This window comes from Schistocerca serialis, chromosome 4 (assembly GCF_023864345.2).
Source record: "Schistocerca serialis cubense isolate TAMUIC-IGC-003099 chromosome 4, iqSchSeri2.2, whole genome shotgun sequence".
Taxonomy (NCBI): domain Eukaryota; kingdom Metazoa; phylum Arthropoda; class Insecta; order Orthoptera; family Acrididae; genus Schistocerca; species Schistocerca serialis.
In genome coordinates this window covers 759,795,261-759,815,870 of record NC_064641.1, presented here as the reverse complement: position 1 = coordinate 759,815,870, position 20,610 = coordinate 759,795,261, and the positions used below count along the sequence as shown (strand labels likewise).

The window sequence follows — 20,610 nt, the reverse complement described above, 5'->3', positions numbered from 1 at the left end:
ATCTTACTTTTTCCATCTCTTCAGGGCTCCGTTTCCCTTCTCCTCTCCATCTTTCCCTACCTCTTTCTTCTTTTCCTCCCTATCTTTTTATACCCCTTTTTCTCCTTCATATTGGGGCCTTACCGACGCCCTGACTACCCCGTTCCTATGTCCCCATCATCTACTCCTCCATTGACATTATCTTTCAGTTCTGCACCCTTACATTATTCCCCACCCCCCGTTTTGTACAAATCGCCACTTTATAGCTAGACTCTAAAAACCACTCGAGACATTTTCATATTCTTCTTGATGCAATAATTTGCCCACAGCCGTATGTATTGTTGAAATTTATTTTATTTTATGAACTTCTATGTGCTACCAGTTTTGGAATTACATTGCTGCCATCTTTAGGCCCCACTCGTCATAGTCGTAAAATCGCTATACACGGAAGGAGCCATATAGGAGCCATATAACTGGATCCGTTAATCAAATCGTCCTGCAACAGCTCTTGCTGGCCAGGCGACACAGACTGACGCCGTGCCTAGAAATCCTGCAGTCTGTGTCGCCTGGCCAGCAAGAGCTGTTGCAGGACGATTTGATTAACGGATCCAGTTATATGGCTCCTATATGGCTCCTTCCGTGTATAGCGATTTTACGACTATGACGAGTGGGGCCTGAAGAGGACAGCAATGTAATGCCGAAACTGGTAGCACATAGAAGTTCATAAAATAAAATAAATTTCTACAATACATACGGCTGTGGGTAAATTATTGCATCAAGAAGTTCATGCCAGCCGTCGTCCCACGATCCATAACGGATCAACGAAGATTTTCAGATTCTGTCGTTCGCTATGCGCAAACTATTAGTCCTACACAAAAAATGAACAGAATCTTTTTGCAGCAAATTTTATGTGGTTAAAATTCGTACTCGGATACGTCTTCGTCAGAGGCCGTAGTTTTCTAGTTACTCAAGAAAAACGTAAAAAAGTGACGTTCTAACATACCCCCACTCCCACTCTCAGCCCCCACCGGTCAGCATTTATAGTACGTAGTTCCTGACACACACCCTGCCACTATAAATATTTACGACTGCTTGAATTATTTCTCACATTTCACCCGTTTTTGTCTTCGCCAACTGACCTTATTACGCTACAGGTTTAGTCGAGCACTTAAAAGTTGTAAAAGTGGCGTTTCTGTAAATTTTACTAAACAGTTTCCCGAATTTTTAACATTATAAGATACACAATTACATCGTTGTATATGTCAGGCCTTTTAACTACGGAAGTACTGTACTTGTAAAGGTTAAGTTTGTACCGAATTGTTAACATAATTAGTTTTAGCGTATCGTTTACAAAAGCCGTTTTTCGTTCATTACCCTCATGGTCACGTTTAAATTAGTAGTGAGACCAAAAACGGTCGAATATCGGGAATTTTTAAATGTCCATTCTTTTGATTAAAGGTTTGTGGGGCTTTCCTGTTCACTCATGTAAGAAAATGAAAAACTGACAGCCATCCTTTCGATGTTAAGCCCCAACGATGGTGTACTGAGTCAACGGAAACTGGTTTTTATATAATTAATAACATCAAAAGGACAACTGCGAGTGTTTCATTTCATTACAATATCGTGAATAGATCGTCTAAACGGAAATTTTTGTACAGCGATAGGAGGGAGTGCCACGAACAAAATACTAGAAATCCTGACTGGTGAGGGATGAGTGTGAGGTCAAGGCGTCTTTGAAGGTGACTTTTGAACGTTTTTCTGGAATAACTTGAAAACTATGGCATCCAGCGACAACGGATCCCCGTACACATTGTAACTACGTTAAATTTCCTACAAAAAAGTCCAGCTCATTTTTTCTGTTGACGAAAAGCTTGCGTGTAGCGAGCGAGAGAATATGAAAATCTCACGCCTGGTTTTTGAAGCGCAGCTGTAACACTGCGGGTTGCGTAAAGCGACAGCGTTAGGGGCATCTCAGTCACCCTGTACATCTCTCCTTTGAATTTATCGTGTATTTCGTCTTTATGTATGTTACTTGTCCTTTGGCTAAAAATCGGGTTCTTGTGCCGCTGATAGCCCTTCTCCAGGTCATAGGGAGCGAGGGAGATGAATTAACAATAAAAAAAATTCGCTTGTAATTCGATTTGGGTCATAAAAAGCTCCAAAATCAGGATGTTAAATACAAGGAGCCTACTCCTTGTGTGGGGAGGATGTGGCACACAACCCTCAAATAACTATTCATTGTTACCTCCCCACTTTGGAGGTGCAAAAACAAGCTAAAATCTTCGAGAGACGTTGTGTGGAGTGGTTCGTGTCATATCAGTTGAGAGAGAATGTTCTGTACTCACCTGCACGAGATCTCCGTGACTGTGGCCGTTGGCGGTGAAGGTGAGGTGGCAGAGGAAGGGCAGTCGCTCCTCCCGGGGACGGTGGACGTCCAGCTCGTACGTATGGCCCAGCTCGCCGTAGAAAGTCCGGTTGCACGCTGCAACAACACATCACACTCTGAAAATGTGCTCCACATAATATATCAACTATGCAGCGTTACAAGAACAAGGATGTTCAGTAAATAATGCAGAATATTTTTCTGTCGTCCGCAGCCCGTGATCTAGTGGTTAGCGTTGGTGCCTGTGGATCACGGTTCCGGGTTCGATTCCCGGCCGCGTTGCCGATTTTGTCCTCCTGAGAACTGTGTGTTTGTGTTGTCCTCATCACATCCCGCCATCATTAGGGAAAACAGAGAGAATGGACAGGGAAAAGTTTGGAAATTTTTACAGACTCTGACAACCACGCTTTTCAGTACACGACAAGAATCATCACCCCATTTTTTATCGGCCGATACCGGTTTAAAAAAAATGTGGAATTTGTTGTTCGACATCGCGAAATATTCCCGCATCAGTCAGGATAATTTCAGGAAGTTACGTTAGGTGGCGGCATTAAACGTAACCTTGGAAATGGCGTCTGTAACAGAGGTACGGTCCAGCTAAAGAGTTGGCATTTAGTTTCCTTTGAAGGAAAACAAGAGACTCGCAGATACTCATAGGCGCTAGCACGGAGTCATCAGAGGCCTGGCAGTGGACAAAAGCAAGGTGAGTCTTTAGGTCCTACCTCCCATGTGTTGGCTGCCCGCAATATCCTATGAATCCTGCAGTGTTGGTACGTGCGGACACTCTCATTCGAGTTGAATGACGGATCACAGTCAAGCCCCTTGCGCTCAACTGGACTTCTCTGTTGGTAGTACTGACACTCTCGTCCGCCAGTCGTGCAACTCAAAAGTATGTACTCGTTTGGTTCCTCGCCGCCTAATGAAAGATCACAAACAACAACAAAGGACCATTTGTACGGAATTGCTTGCGCTTTACCAGGCTTATGACAATATTTTGTCGATCATCGTCACAGCCGATGAAACATCGGTTCATCACTTCGCACCGGAAGCAAAACGCAATCCATGTAGTACCACCACACCACATCTACATCTGTGTGATTACTCTGCCATTCACAATAAAGCGCCTGGTAGAGGGCTCAATGAACCACCCCCAAGCTGTCACCGAGGTTCCACTCTCGAACGATGCGCGGGAAAAACGGGCACTTAAATTTTTCTGTGCGAGCCCTGATTTCTCTTACTTTATCGTGATGATCATTCCTGCCTGTGTAGGTGAGTGCCAAGAGAATGTTTTCGCAACCGGAGGAGAAAACTGGGAATTGAAATTTCATGAGAAGATCCTGTCACAACGAAAAACGCCTTTGATTTAATTATTACCACCCCAATTCACGTATCATGTCTGTGGTACTATCTCCCTATTTCGCGGTAATAGAAAACGAGCCGCCCTTCTTTGTCCTTTTTCGATGTCATCCGTCAGTTCCACCTGATGCGGATCTCACACCGCACAGCAATACTCCAGAATATGGCGGACAAGCGTGATGTAAGCAGTCTCTTTAGTAATCTTTTGCACCTTTTAAGTGTTCTGCCAATGCAGTCTTTGGTTTGATCTACCCACAACATTATCTATGTGATCGTTCCAATTTAGGCTATTTGTAATTGTAATCCCTAAGTATTTAGTTGAATTTACAGCCTTAAGATTCGTCTGACTTACCGCGTGGTCGAAATTTAGTGGATTCCTTTTAGTAATCATGTGAATAACTTCACATTTTCTTTATTCACGGTCAATTGCCACTTTTGCACCATACAAATATCTTATCTAAATTATTTTGCAAATCGTTTTGGTCATCTGATGACTTTACAAGACAGTAAATGACAGCATGATCTGCAAACTATCTAAGACGACTACTGAGATTGTCTCCTGAATCGTTAATATAGATCAGGATCAATAGAGGGCTTATAAGACTTCCTTGGGGAAAGTCGGATTTTACTTCTGTTTCACTCCGAAGAAAAAGTTCGAAGTTACACCCTCTGCCAGTAATGTCACGATGACGGTCTTCTGGTACGCTGAAGGGATTATTCTGTTTCATGTCCTCCCTCGTGGTGCAACGATCAGCTCTGAAGTGTATTGTGGTACGCTCAGGAAATTGAAGAAACCATTTCAACGTGTTCGTCGCAACAAAAATGCAACCGAACTTATCCTTCCCCTCGACAAGGCAAGGCATCACGGAAGTCTACGTACCCGGGAGGACCTCAGTAAGCTTCACTTGACTGTTCTTCCTCGTTCACCCTGCGTACCAGATCTTGCACATTCCGCCTTCCATCTGTTTGGCCCAATGAAGGATGCACTCCGTGAGAAGCTGTATGTGGATGATGAGGAGGTTATTGATGCAACACGGCTTTGCCTCCGAAGTCGACCAGTAGATAGGTACCATGTAGGCACACGGGCCCTCCCAGTAAGGCAGCGTAAGACTGTTGTATTGAACGGAAATTACGTTAATACTAAGGTTTCATGGCCAAAAGAGCGAGGAATAATATGGTGAACTGGTATTCTGACTAAACCCAACCTGATTTCAGAAAAAACTGTTACATAACCTATTGAACGTCCCTCGTATATAAGGCTGTGATAAACCTGAAGTTTGGTTTGGAGAGCACTGTGCTTCACTAAGTACGACTCTATTGAAGGTCGCTGTAAATGATCCAAAGGTTCAACGTCGACTCTGAAGCACGTTACAACTCAGCTTTTTCACATGGAGGAACAATGATAGACGTGAAAGAAGTGACAGACATAATTCGGGGGACTGACAGGGAGTCAAACCCAAGTCCATTTCATTCGATGGACCACCTAGTCACATGTGCGACAAGTAAGTAACGAAAACTCAATATTTAAGACAAAGTACTGAGGCAATGAGGAGAATAAGCTCTATTTCCATCCATATGAACTGCAAGGAAGTCCTCATTAAATCATTTATAGTATCGTGGTACAGTTATTTCAATTGCAAAGTTATCAGTGTCAACTTCGCTTTTTAAATGAGACTAAAGTGCAGGATGTTTCCAAAAATCTCATCCTATTTCACATGACAGTATCTTCTGTGTGAATAAAAGAAGAAAAATGGGATACATTTAAAGGTAGGGGAGAGCGGGGACAGAAGTAGCAGAGAGGAAAAGTAACATTGTGGAAACCTTCAAGAACATACATTGTTTGAATCACGGGATTTCATGCGAACATCGTGGGAGAGGTAAATGTTGTCAATGGTTTTATTACTTATATAGATCATGCTCTTTAGGGCAGTCCTCAAGCCAGGCCAGACGAATTCACCCTGGGTGAGCTTTCGTGAGCCAAGCACCCATTCTGCAAGGATTCTTTGAGTCACGATTCTCACTCAATAGCTGTCTCAATGACGTTGCTGCCATTCACGTCTGACTTCGTGAACCTGGGAGATGGCAACTGTTGACTTAGAGTGTTTGTGGCCGCCTCGCTAAAGAGATTGTGACTCTGTCATAGTGGCAGACTTGTGGACTTGTAAATATATTCCTGTTTAACCTTTAAATGGGTACACACCGGACTTATTGTTAGACAATTTTACTCCCTACGGCACTTAAAATTTCATTCAGTTTTTAATTTACTCTGAGCCTGCTTTGGGAATTTCACAGAGTATGTGTTTAATAAACTTAGACTTCAGTGACAATCTAACTGCCCTTCAGCTGCCAGAACTATTGTTCTATTTCAGAAAGTGACTTACTTTACGTTTTGGTTCAACCCTCGTGAGAGTGGATGTGTTATTGATCTTTGATAAACAATTTCAGTTATAGCTAACTGGCTATTTTTTGTGCCTCGTCAGTGACCTTATCACTATTTTTATTACGTCACATCACCGATCTACGTGTCATAGAATAATTAGGTTTGTAGTTATACTCCGTGCTATATGGGGATACTATCAGCAAAATATGTGCAAATAGTTACAGCAAAGAGGGAATAAATTAAAACTTCATGCCTGATGGTGACGTTCTAAGCCGACCGGAGTGGCCGTGCGGTTATAGGCGCTACAGTCTGGAACCGCGTGACCGCTACGGTCGCAGTTTCGAATCCTGCCTCGGGCATGGATGTGTGTGATGTCCTTAGGTTAGTTAGGTTTAAGTAGTTCTGAGTTCTAGGGGATTGATGACCACAGCAGTTAAGTCCCATAGTGCTCAGAGCCATTTGAACCATTTTTTTGACGTTCTAATTCATGAAAAGCGATAATATAAAAAGCAATGAACTTTAATCCGTTCATTACGTTTTGTGGGGGAAGGTGGGGAAGCACCGCGAGAAAAATTTTCGAAGACGTTTGAAATTATGTTAACAGTTTATTGGAGGTCCGCAAGTGCTCTCATTCTCAATTACCGGGTAGTTGGGTAGTTAAAATATGTTGATATGATTTTCGTATTATTTCATTTGCATTTACTTTAACAATTTCTCATCGTTTGCAAACCTTTCCCTCGATATCTTACGACGGCGCTGTTACTTTGGTTTTGCCTCCTGCTGAATCGGGGGCTCGTGGGAGCGGTTTCGAAATCACGCGGAACCGTTCCGCGCGACAGCCTGTGTAACGAGCCCGACGACGTTCCGAGGTGACAGTGATTGCAGCCGAGAGCTTAAGGGATTCTCCGGCTGTCGAGGAGTCGGTCGCCGCTCTCTTCCTCTGCAGTTCAGGAAGCGCCTCAGTCCGAGTGAGTGGCGGCACCTACTGCGAAATCTCCCTCAATACTCTTCCGCTGTCTCAAACCACTAGCAACGGTGAATTTTTGTGAACTAAGGGGGTTACGCTTAGCCGTAAGCATTGAGCGACATATATTTCAAGAAGTTTCAAGTACATCAAAATACTTCTGAAACATTTTTTTTATTATTATTACTTCTTTCAATGTCTGTGCCCGGATTTTCTCTTACATAATTAATGAACGATAACTGCATATGGAGAAATTATCATCTTAATAAAACTAGAGAAATCAGAACTAGTACGCAAAGGTGTAAGTACTCTGTTTTCCTGCACTCTGTTCGAGAGTGCAATGGTAGAGAAATAGCTTGAAGGTGGTCGATGAACCCTCTGCTGGACACTTCATTGTGAATTGCAGAGTAGTGATGTAATTGTAGATGCTTCATATAACCATCTTCAGATCGTCCAAACCATAAAGAAGCATTGAATATGCAATACAAACTGTCATCATCAACTGTAATCATACAATTACACGAATTCGTATTGTGTCCATCGAGACTGTGATGTTAGTTTTGAGGTGTCGTGCCAGGGTGTTTGGGCTTCTGGCATTTTACCTGTTTTCATCAATTTGTGGGAATTTTGTAAAGATGACTTTCTTGTACAATATTGTAACTGTTGCATATACTGTGCTTACTCTAATAGCTGCTGTAAAAATGCAAATAATAGGATTCTGATGGAGTTATTACTAATTCAACCGGCCATTCGTCTTTTTATTTTCTTTATTTTTTTCACCATCATCTTGCGAGATTATGGTTTATGACCTCGCACGCTCACGATGAAGTTTGACACTACATAAGGGCATAGTTTTGTTGGCTCACAATAACGAATGAATATAATCCTATGACTACAGCTAATTATGATAGTTTTTACTGCATGTTCGCCGCTTTTTTCTACTGTTACACGATGTGTAGATAAAAGGTGTACAACTTTGCTTCCACCGTTTTTTCCCCAACATTTGGGGCTTTAATGAAACAAATTGGTTACACATGTATCATTCAAAGTATTTTCCATCGCTGGCCACTACTTTCTCCCATCTTTCGGGCAGTGTACGAATCCCGCATCGAAAAAATTGTTCATCTTTTGAAGCGATCGACGAATCGATCCAATTTGTGACTTCTTCATGAGATCGGGAGTGTTGGTCAGCCAGGCCATGCGCCATTGATCTAAAAAGGTCATAGTCAGAGGGAGCAATGTCTGGAGAATACCGCGGGCGGGGTTGAACTTCCCATTTCAACGTTTCCAAGTACGTTTTGACCTCTTTTGGAACGTGGGTTCGGGTGTTGTCGTGCTGCAAAATCACTTTATCGTGCCTCTCGCTGTATTGCGGCCGTTTGTCTTTCAATGCTCTGCTCAAAAGCATTAATTACGTTCGATAACGAGCACCTGCGATTGTTTCACTTGGTTTTAACACCTCACAGCACACGACACCGAGCTGATCCAACCAAATGCAGAGCATGATCTTGGAGCCGTGATTATTCAGTTTGGCCGTCGACATGCAAGCATGGCCGGAAAATCCCCATTATGTTTTGCGTTTAGGGTTATCGCAATAAACCCATTTTTCGTCCACGGTCACAATGTGACGCAGAAATACCTTCCGTTTTTGCCTCTGAAGCAACTGTTCACAAACACACAAACGCCGTTCATCGTCTCTTGGTTTCAGCTCACGGAACCCAAGTTCCTTTTTTCTGAATCATCCACATAGCCTTGAGACGTTTTGAAATGGCTTGCTGTGCCACTCCCACTAATCTTGCCAATTCGTCTTGAGTTTGACACGAGTCTTCACTCAGCAATGTCTCCAATTCTGCATCTTCGAAAACATTCTCTCTTCCACCACTATGCCGGACTGCGACGTTAAAATCACCTTTCTTGAAGCGCTGAAACCACTCACGACACGTTTTTTCACTAATAGCGTCCTTACCGTACTTACTTGAGAGCATTCGATGAGACTCAGCCACTGTTTTTTCATATTTAAACAAAACAGTAACACCTCCAGCAAATGACGAGAATTAGGCTCGTAAACTGAAATTTTCAATCAAGAACAGCTTTATGATGCAGACACAAATCGACTAATGTTTGAATGAGATTATGTTGAGCGAGGTCTATGCTAAGTGCCTGACGTCTGCGATCTGTTTCTTTCGACCGCTAATTACCCTTGTCGCCACCTATCGGCAAATGGCGGAAGCAAAGTTGTACACCTTGTAGTTATATTAATCAATAATATTAACTAGTTATCGCGCTTTAATTGTATAAGCAAAAATTTTGCGGTCCAGGCATTAAAATTTTTATTACGAAATGTTATTTCATAAATTTAATTAAGACCACCGTGTCCTCCCTGTCACTTACAAGCTTCACTAACATCAAAAACACCGAAGGAAAAAAATCTGCAAGACCAAGAATGAGTTGTGCGACATAAACAATAGTTTGTAGGCGTGTTTCTACAACTGAAAGATTAAGTCAGTTCCTGTTTCACGTCACTCGCATAAGAGTGGCGCTAGTAGCGCCACTATGAGGTTGCAAATTAGGTTTTCTTTGAATACACGCTGTAACAGTAGTGATCGTTGGTTACCTTCGAGCTTGGACTCCATAATCAGTACCTCACTGAGATTGCAGGAGGTTGTGTAATATCACTACGAGAAGCTGCATGTTAATTCATGCTGCAGAAAGACTTGGCAGGAATGTAACCACTGTATGTGATTGCTGGCAGGTGTGGTCACGGGACTGTACGGTCGCAAGAAGACCTGGCTCCAGATGGGCACGTGGCACTACCAAGTGGGTAGACCATTGTGTTCGATGTATGGCTGTGCCACATCGTACTGCATCTGCAGCAGCCGTTTGAGCAGTAGCTGGCAACCCAGTGACGCAACGAACTGTTACAAATCGATTACTTCAAGGACAGCTCCGAGGCAGACGCCTTGTAGCGTGCAATCTGGTGACCCCAAACCAAGGCCATTTCCGACTTCAGTGGTGTCAAATGCGAGTGCACTGGACAGTAGAGCGGAGGCTGTTGTGTTTGCTGATGAAAGCTGGTTATGCCTCGGTGTCGTTTAGAAGCAGGGTAGTTGAGGCGCTGCAATCAACCTACGTGTGTGCTAGACAGACTGGACCTACACCTGGAGTTACGGTCTGGGGTGCAAATCCGTATGACAGCAGGAGCACTCTCGTGGCTATCCCACGCACCCTGATTGCAAATTTGTACGTCAATCTGGTGATTCAAACCACTGTGCAGCCATTCATGAACAGCATTCCAGAGGGTGCTTTCCGACACAATAACGCTCGCCCACATACCGCTGTTGTAACTGAACATGCTCCTCACAGTGTCGACATGTTGCCTTGGGCTGCTCGGTCACCATATTGTCTCCAGCCGAACATTTCACTTTTTCAATGGCTTATCTTGCACTTACATTAACCAGTAATCACGGAGTGTTAATCATTTAGATATGTTACCTTGACAACGAAAAACTGGAACAAGCCGACCTCGGGGAAGATCGGTTTGGATTCCGTAGAAATATGGGAACACGTGAGGCAAAACTGACCCTACGACTTATTTTAGAAGCTAGATAAAGAAAAGGCAAACCTACGTTTCTAACATTTGTAGACTTAGAGAAAGCTTTTGACAATGTTGACTGGAATACTCTCTTTCAGATTCTGAAGGTGGCAGGGGTAAAATACAGCGAGCGATAGGCTATTTACAATTTGTACAGAAACCAGATGGCAGTTATAAGAGTCAAGGGGCATGAGAGAGAAGCAGTGGTTGGGAAGGGAGTGAGACAGGGTTGTAGTCTCTCCCCGACGTTATTCAATCTGCATATTGAGCAAGCAGTAAAGGAAACAAAAGAAAAATTCGGAGTAGGTATCCATGGAGAAGAAATAGAAACCTTGAGGTTCGCCGATGACATTGTAATTCTGTCAGAGACAGCAAAGGACTTGGAAGAGTAGTTGAACGGAATGGACAGTGTCTTGAAAGGAGGATATAAGATGAACATCAACAAAAGCGAAACGAGGATAATGGAATGTACTCAAATTATGTCGGGTGATGCTGAGGGAATTAGATTAGGAAATGAGACACTTAAAGTAGTAAAGGATTTTTGCTATTTGGGGAGCAAAATAACTGGTGATTGTCGAAGTAGAGAGGATATAAAATGTAGACTGGCAATGGCAACGAAGGCGTTTCTGAAGAAGACAAATTTGTTAACATCGAGTGTAGATTTAAGTGTCAGGAAGTCGTTTCTGAAAGTATTTGTTTGGAGAGTAGCCATGTATGGGAGCGAAACTCTTGTGTTGGCAGAAGAACCAACACCGTGTTACTAGAGGAGGCCGAAATGCACGCGTTTTAGCTCACGCAGGCTTGCGTGAGGAGGGAAGGACTATACTGACGTGAGGTCTGGAACATGACAAGCAATTAGAATTCAGAAAGCGGACGCAAATAGTTTGATACTTAACTTTAATCCATTAATGATGAACGTCGCTCTTGACGGTACATGAGTCACAATATTATCTGTTCAGAAGACATAGTAACTGAATATGGCGCCTTGCTAGGTCGTAGCAAATGACGTAGCTGAAGGCTATGCTAAACTGTCATCTCGGCAAATGAGAGCGTATGTAGACAGTGAACCATCGCTAGCAAAGTCGGCTGTACAACGTGGGCAAGTGCTAGGGAGTCTCTCTAGACTAGACCTGCCATGTGGCGGCGCTCGGTCTGCAATCACTGATAGTGGCGACACGCGGGTCCGACCTATACTAACGGACCGCGGCCGATTTAAAGGCTACCACATAGCAAGTGAGGCGTCTGGCGGTGACACCACAGAAACATGGACGATAAATAGTTTGGACAAGAAGAGAATGGAAGCTTTCGAAATGTGGTGCTACAGAAGAATGCTGAACATTAGATGGGTAGATCACATAACTAATGAGGAGGTACTGAGTAGGACTGGGGAGGCCTTTGTGGCACAACTTGTCTAGAAGAAGGGATCGGGGATGTTCTGAGACATCAAGGGATCACAAATATAATATTGGAGGGCAGCGTGGAGGTTAAAAGTCGTAGAGGAAGACCAAGAGATGAATACACTAAGCACATTCAGAAGGATGTAGGCTGCAGTACGTACTGGGAGATGAAGAAGCTTGCACAGGATAGAGTAGCATGGAGAGCTGCATCAAACCAGTCTCAGGACTGAAGACCACAACAACAACCTTGACAACTGTATTCTCAAAATATCATTTCGCTACTTTTTCTTTGGCGTTGCAGTTTTTTTGGTCAGTGTATTTCGGACTGACATGAGATAATGATAATAATAATGACGACGACGACGACGACGATGATGATGATGATGATAGCATTGCCGCGCGGGAGTAGCCTAGCGGTCTAAGGCGCTGCAGTCATAGACTGTGCGTCTGGTCCCGGCGGAGGTTCGAGTCCTCCCTCGGGAATGGGTGTGTGTGTTTGTTCTTAGAATAATTTAGGTTAAGCAGTGTGTAAGCTTAGGGACTGATGACCTTAGCAGTTAAGTCCCATACGATTTCACACACACATGGTAGCATTCTTTAGAGCACAGTTTCGAGGTCTTTATGGCTCATACTAAAAATTTTGAGAAGGGAATTGGTTAAAATGCCTAATATGTTAAAAAACTATGCTACAATGAAAAATCTAATATTTTCCTTAATAGTTCTTCCGTGCTGTAACGCTATCAGCTCCTAGCATGTATACCGAACAATAAAAAGTGTATGCAGACTAGTCAAGTAAGTACTTCTGCAGCTAGGTGCAGCAACAGCGCTGCAGTACCACCCTAGAATGCGGCGATCTTCCGTTAGCGGTGGACAATACTGACATATGCTCTCACCAACCAGCATTTACACAGCCGACTATGATTTCCTGCGATAACAAACCCAGCTGGAGCGAGTACGCAGGGTATTTCAGATGCCGCTACCGATTCATTTTATGCAACCCGCACTACGTCTGTATCAGGGACGGTACACAGACAAGCGACAGCCAAGTTATTGATATAACTTCCCTCTTAGGGTTATGGGCGACTGTTAGTAAACGGAATAATGTTGTAAAAAATACAAGTGAAACCTTGCTATGAGCTACACGGTATTTTTGGACTAAGATATATCTTATTTTTAACGTACTTACCCAAGTGTTTCCAAATTTCTTTCTGTAATTAATGACGTAGTTGTACACATTTTGGATATCTCTGTAAGTTCGTTCCATATATAGTACTTAATCTCCTATAAATGGTCAGAGGTCGTATGCTGGAAGTTGGTACTTCGAGACTTGCCATTTTAATACCTCCTGTTAATTTCGTTGTTTCTGGTGATGAAACACGCATTGTACGGCAGAGTTTCTGAACAATTTACAAATGATTCAGTACTATAAACAGAATGAACTTACAGACCTCTAAAACCCGTACGACTACATTGGTGGTCCAAGATACCGTATTATTACTCGTGGTCAGGTTTCTCTCTCTCTCCCTCCCTCTCTCTCTCTCTCTCTCTCTCTCTCTCTCTCTCTCTCTCTCTCTCTAAGAGTGATTCCGTTTGCTAACATTTGCCCAAACCTCTGAGAGAGAACTTAAATCACTTATGTGGCTGTCGGCTGCCTGGTTCCCATTCTTGATACAGACGTAATGCGGGTTGCATAAAACGAATGGTAGCAGCAGGCGAATCGCCCTGCGTACGCTTCCAGCCCAACTGTTTGCGACATTCGATCAGTGCCGTGCAATCGACCTACGTAGTCTCCACGCTGGTCATCGGCTGAATGAGCACCAAGCTCCTACAACTCTTCGAGCAGCGTTATCAAATAGACGAGGATCGGTCACGGAGTGCAGAGATGCCCGCATGCACAGTGTACTACACACGTGCGGTGCGAGACTCAGCCTCTCTTCGGCACTACTCGGTATGCATCAGAAATCTGCGATAAGCACGAAATTTCATTCAGCAGTACGATGCGACGCAATTCCTTCCTGCATTTGGTGCGTCACTTTTCAGTCAGGACAACTTCCTCAGATTAGCAGAATCGTGAGGTCTGAATTGTTCGCTATATGTTAGTGGCATAATGAAAGTTCAGATGTACAGTGGCTGTTCACACAAAGAAAGGCCGTCTACCGATCTGTCATGACAGGCCTTAAGAAATCAGTGGGAATCACGAATCAGAAGGATGAAATATCTCAACACATATTGCACAGTCGTATAGTGGACACGTACCGTTGTATGGAGCGACATTACAACATTCTACACAAGGAAATTAAAGATTTAGTGGACGATGAAAGAACAAAGAATTACAACACTCGACAGACGATTCATTGTTTTGTACATGAAGAGACAAATAGTGCTAAATTTGCAGGTGTGCAGCACGTGATGAAGTTGGTAGCGTGAACAGCAGACGTTTTGAAGTTGCTCTCACTTGCAACTGATCTTGAGGCAGTTGAATGAAGAGTATGGAGACCCTACACGCTACTGTAAAGTCGCTCGTGAAGTCAAGGGCCATATTAGGAACGATTTTTCGAATCAATACAGTCGTTGAATTTGTGAGGAGAGAAGGAAAGCCGCAACGAAAATTAGTGTGTTTCCAATGGGCTGCTGACCTGGCTTTGTAAATGGACTTTACTGTACACCGCCAACTGTAGGACGTTGCAATATGAGAAGCAACTTGTTCCTGATTTTATGGGGATGCATCTGAAAAGAAAATCGCATTGTGTTACGTAAAACGCTGACCACTTCCCTATACTCATTGGCGAATTTTGAAGAATTCATTATGGTTTGAGAGAATTGAAAGAATAGTTTCCTAAACTTCGGTGGGTCACAGCCTACCTTTCTTCTGCTTTTGAGCTGATTTCAAGACCTATTTCTGTAACGAGTGGCCCTGTGATTCTGCAGGTGGAACTGATCGCTCTACAGTGTAGCTCTTGACGAAAAATTCTTTTATGTTAAAACTGTCTAAGAATTCCATGTTGTTTTTCTATGTGGAGAGTTTCCGTAACTCGATAGTGACGTTTCAAACGTGATACAACGAATTATTCTAATTTTTCGATCTGAAACTAAATAAGTCACGATTACAGGGCAACCTGGGTGTCGGAAATCTGCAAAATTCTTCTTATAAAGACTTGTACCAGATATAATTTTTATTACGTCTTCAGCACGCCAGAAGTAATTAAATAATACCGAAAATTATGGAACATTCCAAATTCCCTCTCTTTTTCCATTCTTCCGCTCACACAGTGTGACATGGCAGTGGAGGAAGTGGGTACTTCTGGTGAAAGGACTCCACACGTGTGCAAGAGCTCGGCATGGGAGCAGAATTCTTGCCCATCCTTGAACTAGACCATGTCACTTGTCTACGATCTGACAGCTAACCATGCCGATGTCGGGCTTCGAACTGGGTCTTCCAAGAGGAGGCAGCCCAGTTCATGCCATCACCTTACACTACAACTAGTCTCATAGAGTCCTGAGTTCAACCCAGAGCACCTGCACGTCCCTGCATCTAGCCTGGATCGCAAAGCCCAGCTATAACATCTTGCTTACATCAGCAAGTATGTCGTTGAACCTGACTGCTGTTATGTCGCCACAGTTACCTCAGTATATTCACTCGCTACTAGCTAGCTACAGCCGGCTCCTGAGCTGCCATCATTGACGACCTGTATGGAAGCATCGCAAAATAAAGAATTTTGTTGTTTAGTAGGTATTCGTCACACTGTGTTTTCTGCAGTATGGGAAATCCAATCTCACAGCTTCCCACACACGCCACTATGGAGTGAAATGCTGCTATCTTGTAACACTGGCATTAGCAAGTTGCAACAGTGCAGAAATACACACACACACACACACACACACACACACACAAATGCATGGTGTGAGGTGTTAGCTAAGCTGTTTACCATAAACCTGAGATGATACGCCGGCCGGAGTGGCCGAGCGGTTCTAGGCGCTTCAGTCTGGAACCGCGCGACCGCTACGGTCGCAGGTTCGAATCCTGCCTCGGGCACGGATGTGTGTGTCGTCTTTAGGTTCGTTAGGTTTAAGTAGTTCTAAGTTCTAGGGGACTGATGACCTCATATGTTAACTCCCATAGTGCTCAGAGCCATTTCAACCATTGAGATGATACGAATCTCATCCCTAGTGAGCTACAGGGAAGGCAAGCACGCTAGAAACAATGTCGCGCAATGAGTAATATCATATTAAATGAATATTACTAGTGTGGCCGAATCAAGGATGTAAGTATGCATATCACACATCATACAGATACATTTATGAAGGGATCCATCAAAGAGCAAGAAACTAGCAGTACTATAACAGTTTGGTTTACTGCTGTAAACCGTCAAATAGAATGTTTTACAAACTGAATGAAGTACATAAGTATTTAGTAAGTGGAGAAGAGGTTGCACATTCGAACTACAGTCTTTACACAGATGGGTGCGCTATTCGTCCACGAGACTCTCAGGGCCATAGACACGGGTTCACAGGTAGATGCCGTGTTTCTTGACTTCCGCAAGGCGTTCGATACAGTTCCCCCCAGTCGTTTAATGAACAAAGTAAGAGCATATGGACTATCAGACCAATTGTGTGAATGGATTGAAGAGTTCGTAGGTAACAGAACGTAGCATGTCATTCTCAATGGAGAGAAGTCTTCCGAAGTAAGAGTGATTTCTGGTGTGCCGCAGGGGAGTGTCATAGGACCGTTGCTATTCACAATATACACAAATGACCTTGTGGATAACATCGGAAGTTCACTGAGGCTTTTTGCAGATGATGCTGTGGTGTATCGAGAGGTTGTAACAATGGAAAACTGTACTAAAATGCAGGAGGATCTGCAGCGAATTGACGCATGGTGCAGGAAATGGCAATTGAATCTCAATGTAGACAAGTGTAATGTGCTGCGAATACATAGGAAGATAGATCCCTTATCATTTAGCTACAAAATAGCAGGTCAGCAACTGGAAGCAGTTAATTCCATAAATTATCTGGGAGTACGCATTAGGAGTGATTTAAAATGGAATGATCATATAATGTTCATCGTCGTTAAAGCAGCTGCCAGACTGAGATTCATTGGGAGAATCCTAAGGAAATGCAATCCGAAAACAAAGGAAATAGGTTACAGTACGCTTGTTCGCCCACTGCTTGAATACTGCTCAGCAGTGTGGGATTCGTACCAGATAGGGTTGATAGAAGAGATAGAGAAGATCCAACGGAGAGCAGCGCGCTTCGTTACAGGATCATTTAGTAATCGCGAAAGCGTTACGGAGATGATAGATAAACTCCAGTGGAAGACTCTGCAGGGGAGACGCTCAGTAGCTCGGTACGGGCTTTTGTTAAAGTTTCGAGAACATACCTTCACCGAAGAGTCAAGCAGTATATTGCTCCCTCCTACGTATATCTCGCGGAGAGACCATGAGGATAAAATCAGAGAGATTAGAGCCCACATAGAAGCATACCGACAATCCTTCTTTCCACGAACAATACGAGACTGGAATAGAAGGGAGAACCGATAGTGGTACTCAGGGTACCCTCCGCCACACACCGTCAGGTGGCTTGCGGAGTGTGGATGTAGATGTAGATGTAGATGAAAGCAAAATATGATACTATATCTCGAGTATAGCCGATGTCTGCGGAAAAGGAAGATCCCCAGAAAGTCCAGAACGACCACCAATGCTTTTGCCGAGGGGCATGATGGGTGCAACTATCTGGCTGTGAACATTAAATCTGCACAATGAAACACTGATGCCAATTAACTAGCATCCCATCATCCTCACTTCGGAGGCTCCGCTGCAAGTGATTTCTGACTTTATTCTTTCAAAATTAGTTGGTTCTGCCAGCATCAGAATCTCACCGCCAATTTTATCAGATCTTGCAAGTTCAAACTAATAGGAAATTGTTAAATTTTTTCATAAAAACACTACTCTTGTGGATTTTGTAACGGTTAACCAATAAGGTATGGTACAGGGAAGAAGGCATAAAATCTCTCCCACTACTTCCAACCAAGGTCAACCAAAAGCTTTGCACCAGCGTGGGTGTGGGAACACGCCACTTTTACCAGAATAATTACTGTGAGCCAGTAACAGAATCCCTTGTTATGATTTGAACAAGCACTCCTGCATGTCACAGCAGCGTTCAATGGCTGGTTGCACTCTGTGAAACTCTGTGTTTTCACCTGGTCTTAAGATCTTATCTAGCTAAAAGCGATCGCTTTTCATTTGTTGCAAATGGAATTTTTGTAGTGTCCAGCCTGGGCTCTTCGATGGTTCTGCTGTGCAAATATCGCAGGAGGCCATTTCCTGTTGTATACATGCCTGGAGATGGCCTTCAGCACCAAACAACACTATGACACTCGCGTTCCCCTCAGTTAACTTCCCCATTACAAGCCAGCTATAAAGTCCCAAAGGCTGCAGAAGTAACAGATCTCCCTCACTGTATTATGAGGACAAGAGATGAAAACATAGTAAACAATGCAGTCTTTGGCAGTAGTGAATATTGTGCACAGTGTACATGCAGCATTAGAGAGTTGATTTTACTGGCTAGACGGATCTGCAATACTACATTATGAGAATTGGTAATGTTGCCAGTTTGGCTTAAACAGTGATATGTCAATGGAGACAGTCAATAAAAATTTCTAATATATCACTTATTGACCCAGATTCATGTGGCTGGCTGACCATTGGACACAATAAAACGCTTGAGCATAGGCTGGAGCCCACAGGAATCACAATATTTTAAAAGCTTTGTTACACCTGTGTTAGCTAAAACATGGAGGTGGTTCCCACTCACATTCATCATTGCCCTCTGGTCAAAACATAAAATGCGCTCTGTAAAAATGCAGCGTAGTGTGATTCACACACTACAAGCACCAGACTGTGGGGTTTTCGAACTGGGGTATGGAGCTGTCGTATCTGTCACAATTTGCGTACATTTGAAAACTGTTGTGAATGAAAATGACAAGACTGTAGGATATAAACCCTCGTAGTGAGACATAAACCAAACACGTATTTACCCAGAAGAACAATGTTACTAAACAAACCACAAATTCACGAGAACTACAGCAGGAACAGGTTACATTTAATACAAACAGAAGTACACAGAACTGGTGGAGTGTAGCCTCTCGGCTACAGTGACGTCATTGGAGAGAGAACCCCATCTTCGATTGTACAATGATGGGATTGTAAAGCAAGCTTGACATTATTTGGCAAAACGTTTTGTTTTTCCTCTCAAGTTATATAGGAAAAAATGCAGCTAAAAGCCTTACAGAGTAACCAGACAGAAAACGCTGTTCCCTCCAGATATGAGTCCAAAGTGGAACTACCGTACCACTTCTCTCGTTCCAAGAAGAAATATGTTGTTAAACTTTTCTGCACAGCTTGTGGCGTGCCTTACATCTTCATTAATTCTAGTTTAAGCTAAAATAGAAATCAATGAGAGAGGTATGATGTTGATACCTAAATCTCCATAAACAGGAGTCATTCCAATTTGCAGAAGATAATTCAAAGGTAGAGTATACGAAACTTTCACCGGATCGTTGTTGCTTAAGTTGACGTATAGAAAAAAAGGTAGTTAAATATTCAATACGTTATATAGACAGGAGTAAATAAATTTCTTAGCCTGAAAGACAAAACATCAAGGAAAAAGTTTTTGATGAAGGGTGTACCACAATTTCTAAAAGAAATTTGAGAGAAAGAAGAGATGCATGTAAACATAGAACTCCATTTACTCGGAATAAAAGCATGGTAGCCAAACTAAAAGTATCCCCAAAATGTTTTCGGCGTTTCGTGAAGCTGTAATCTAACGAAAAGGAGGATTCTGTTTTGATGTTAGTCGTGGATATGTCCAGAGTCTTCTGTGAAGAACAGATCTCGTGTTATTTAAATGCTCTAACTTTTTTCGTTCTGATTTTAAAATATTTTCTGGGCCAGTTTTATATTGATTGCCCTATATGTTTCATTCGAATTTACAATTATTTTACAGTGGTTTTTGGTACCCCATCAGCTTTAATTATGAATCGTTCAACTGTGACACTAGTGAAGCTTATTGTTTCATTAAAGTCAGCTCGAAGTTAGTCGGTAGAACGGTCACATGGCAGTCATTTTCTTTGTCGCCAACTGTACATATCATGTGCTCCTTAGTCGTTAGCGCCGTTGTGCAAGATAACCATTACCGTTTGAATTAAAGCCAGTATAAATTAGTCATAAATGTTTCAGCAAATAATGTTTTTGTAGTAAATGGCATATCGTGTGTTTCACTCAAAGTTTTGCAGTAGAGACAGACAGCGCCTTTTTTGTCGAAGTACTATTCCCGCGCTCTAGGAAGTCTGGATGAGGTGGCTACGAGAGTTCTTCAACCGACAGAAATCGAATAGCATCGAACGATATAAATACGAGTATATTTCTCGTTACCGCCAGCTTTAGCTAGCAGACCACACAATGTTTGGTGCCCCTGCGTGTACTCAATGTGAAGTGGTACAATGAATTATCGATCCCTCAAATGTTCCTTTGCAGTGTTTGAAATCGTCCACTAAGTTCGTAG

At 43.0% G+C, this 20,610-nt stretch overlaps 1 protein-coding gene across 1 annotated transcript in view; it reads right to left on the bottom strand.

Moving 5' to 3' along the window:
• LOC126474750 (uncharacterized) overlaps window positions 1-20,610 on the bottom strand; it is a gene marked incomplete at its 5' end in the record, with an annotated part of 503,945 nt that overhangs the window by 315,906 nt on the left and 167,429 nt on the right. Inside the window, one exon of the mRNA XM_050102226.1 lies at window positions 2,325-2,461. Within this exon, the coding sequence (XP_049958183.1) occupies window positions 2,325-2,461 (137 nt within the window). The remainder of the gene's footprint in view (window positions 1-2,324; window positions 2,462-20,610) is intronic.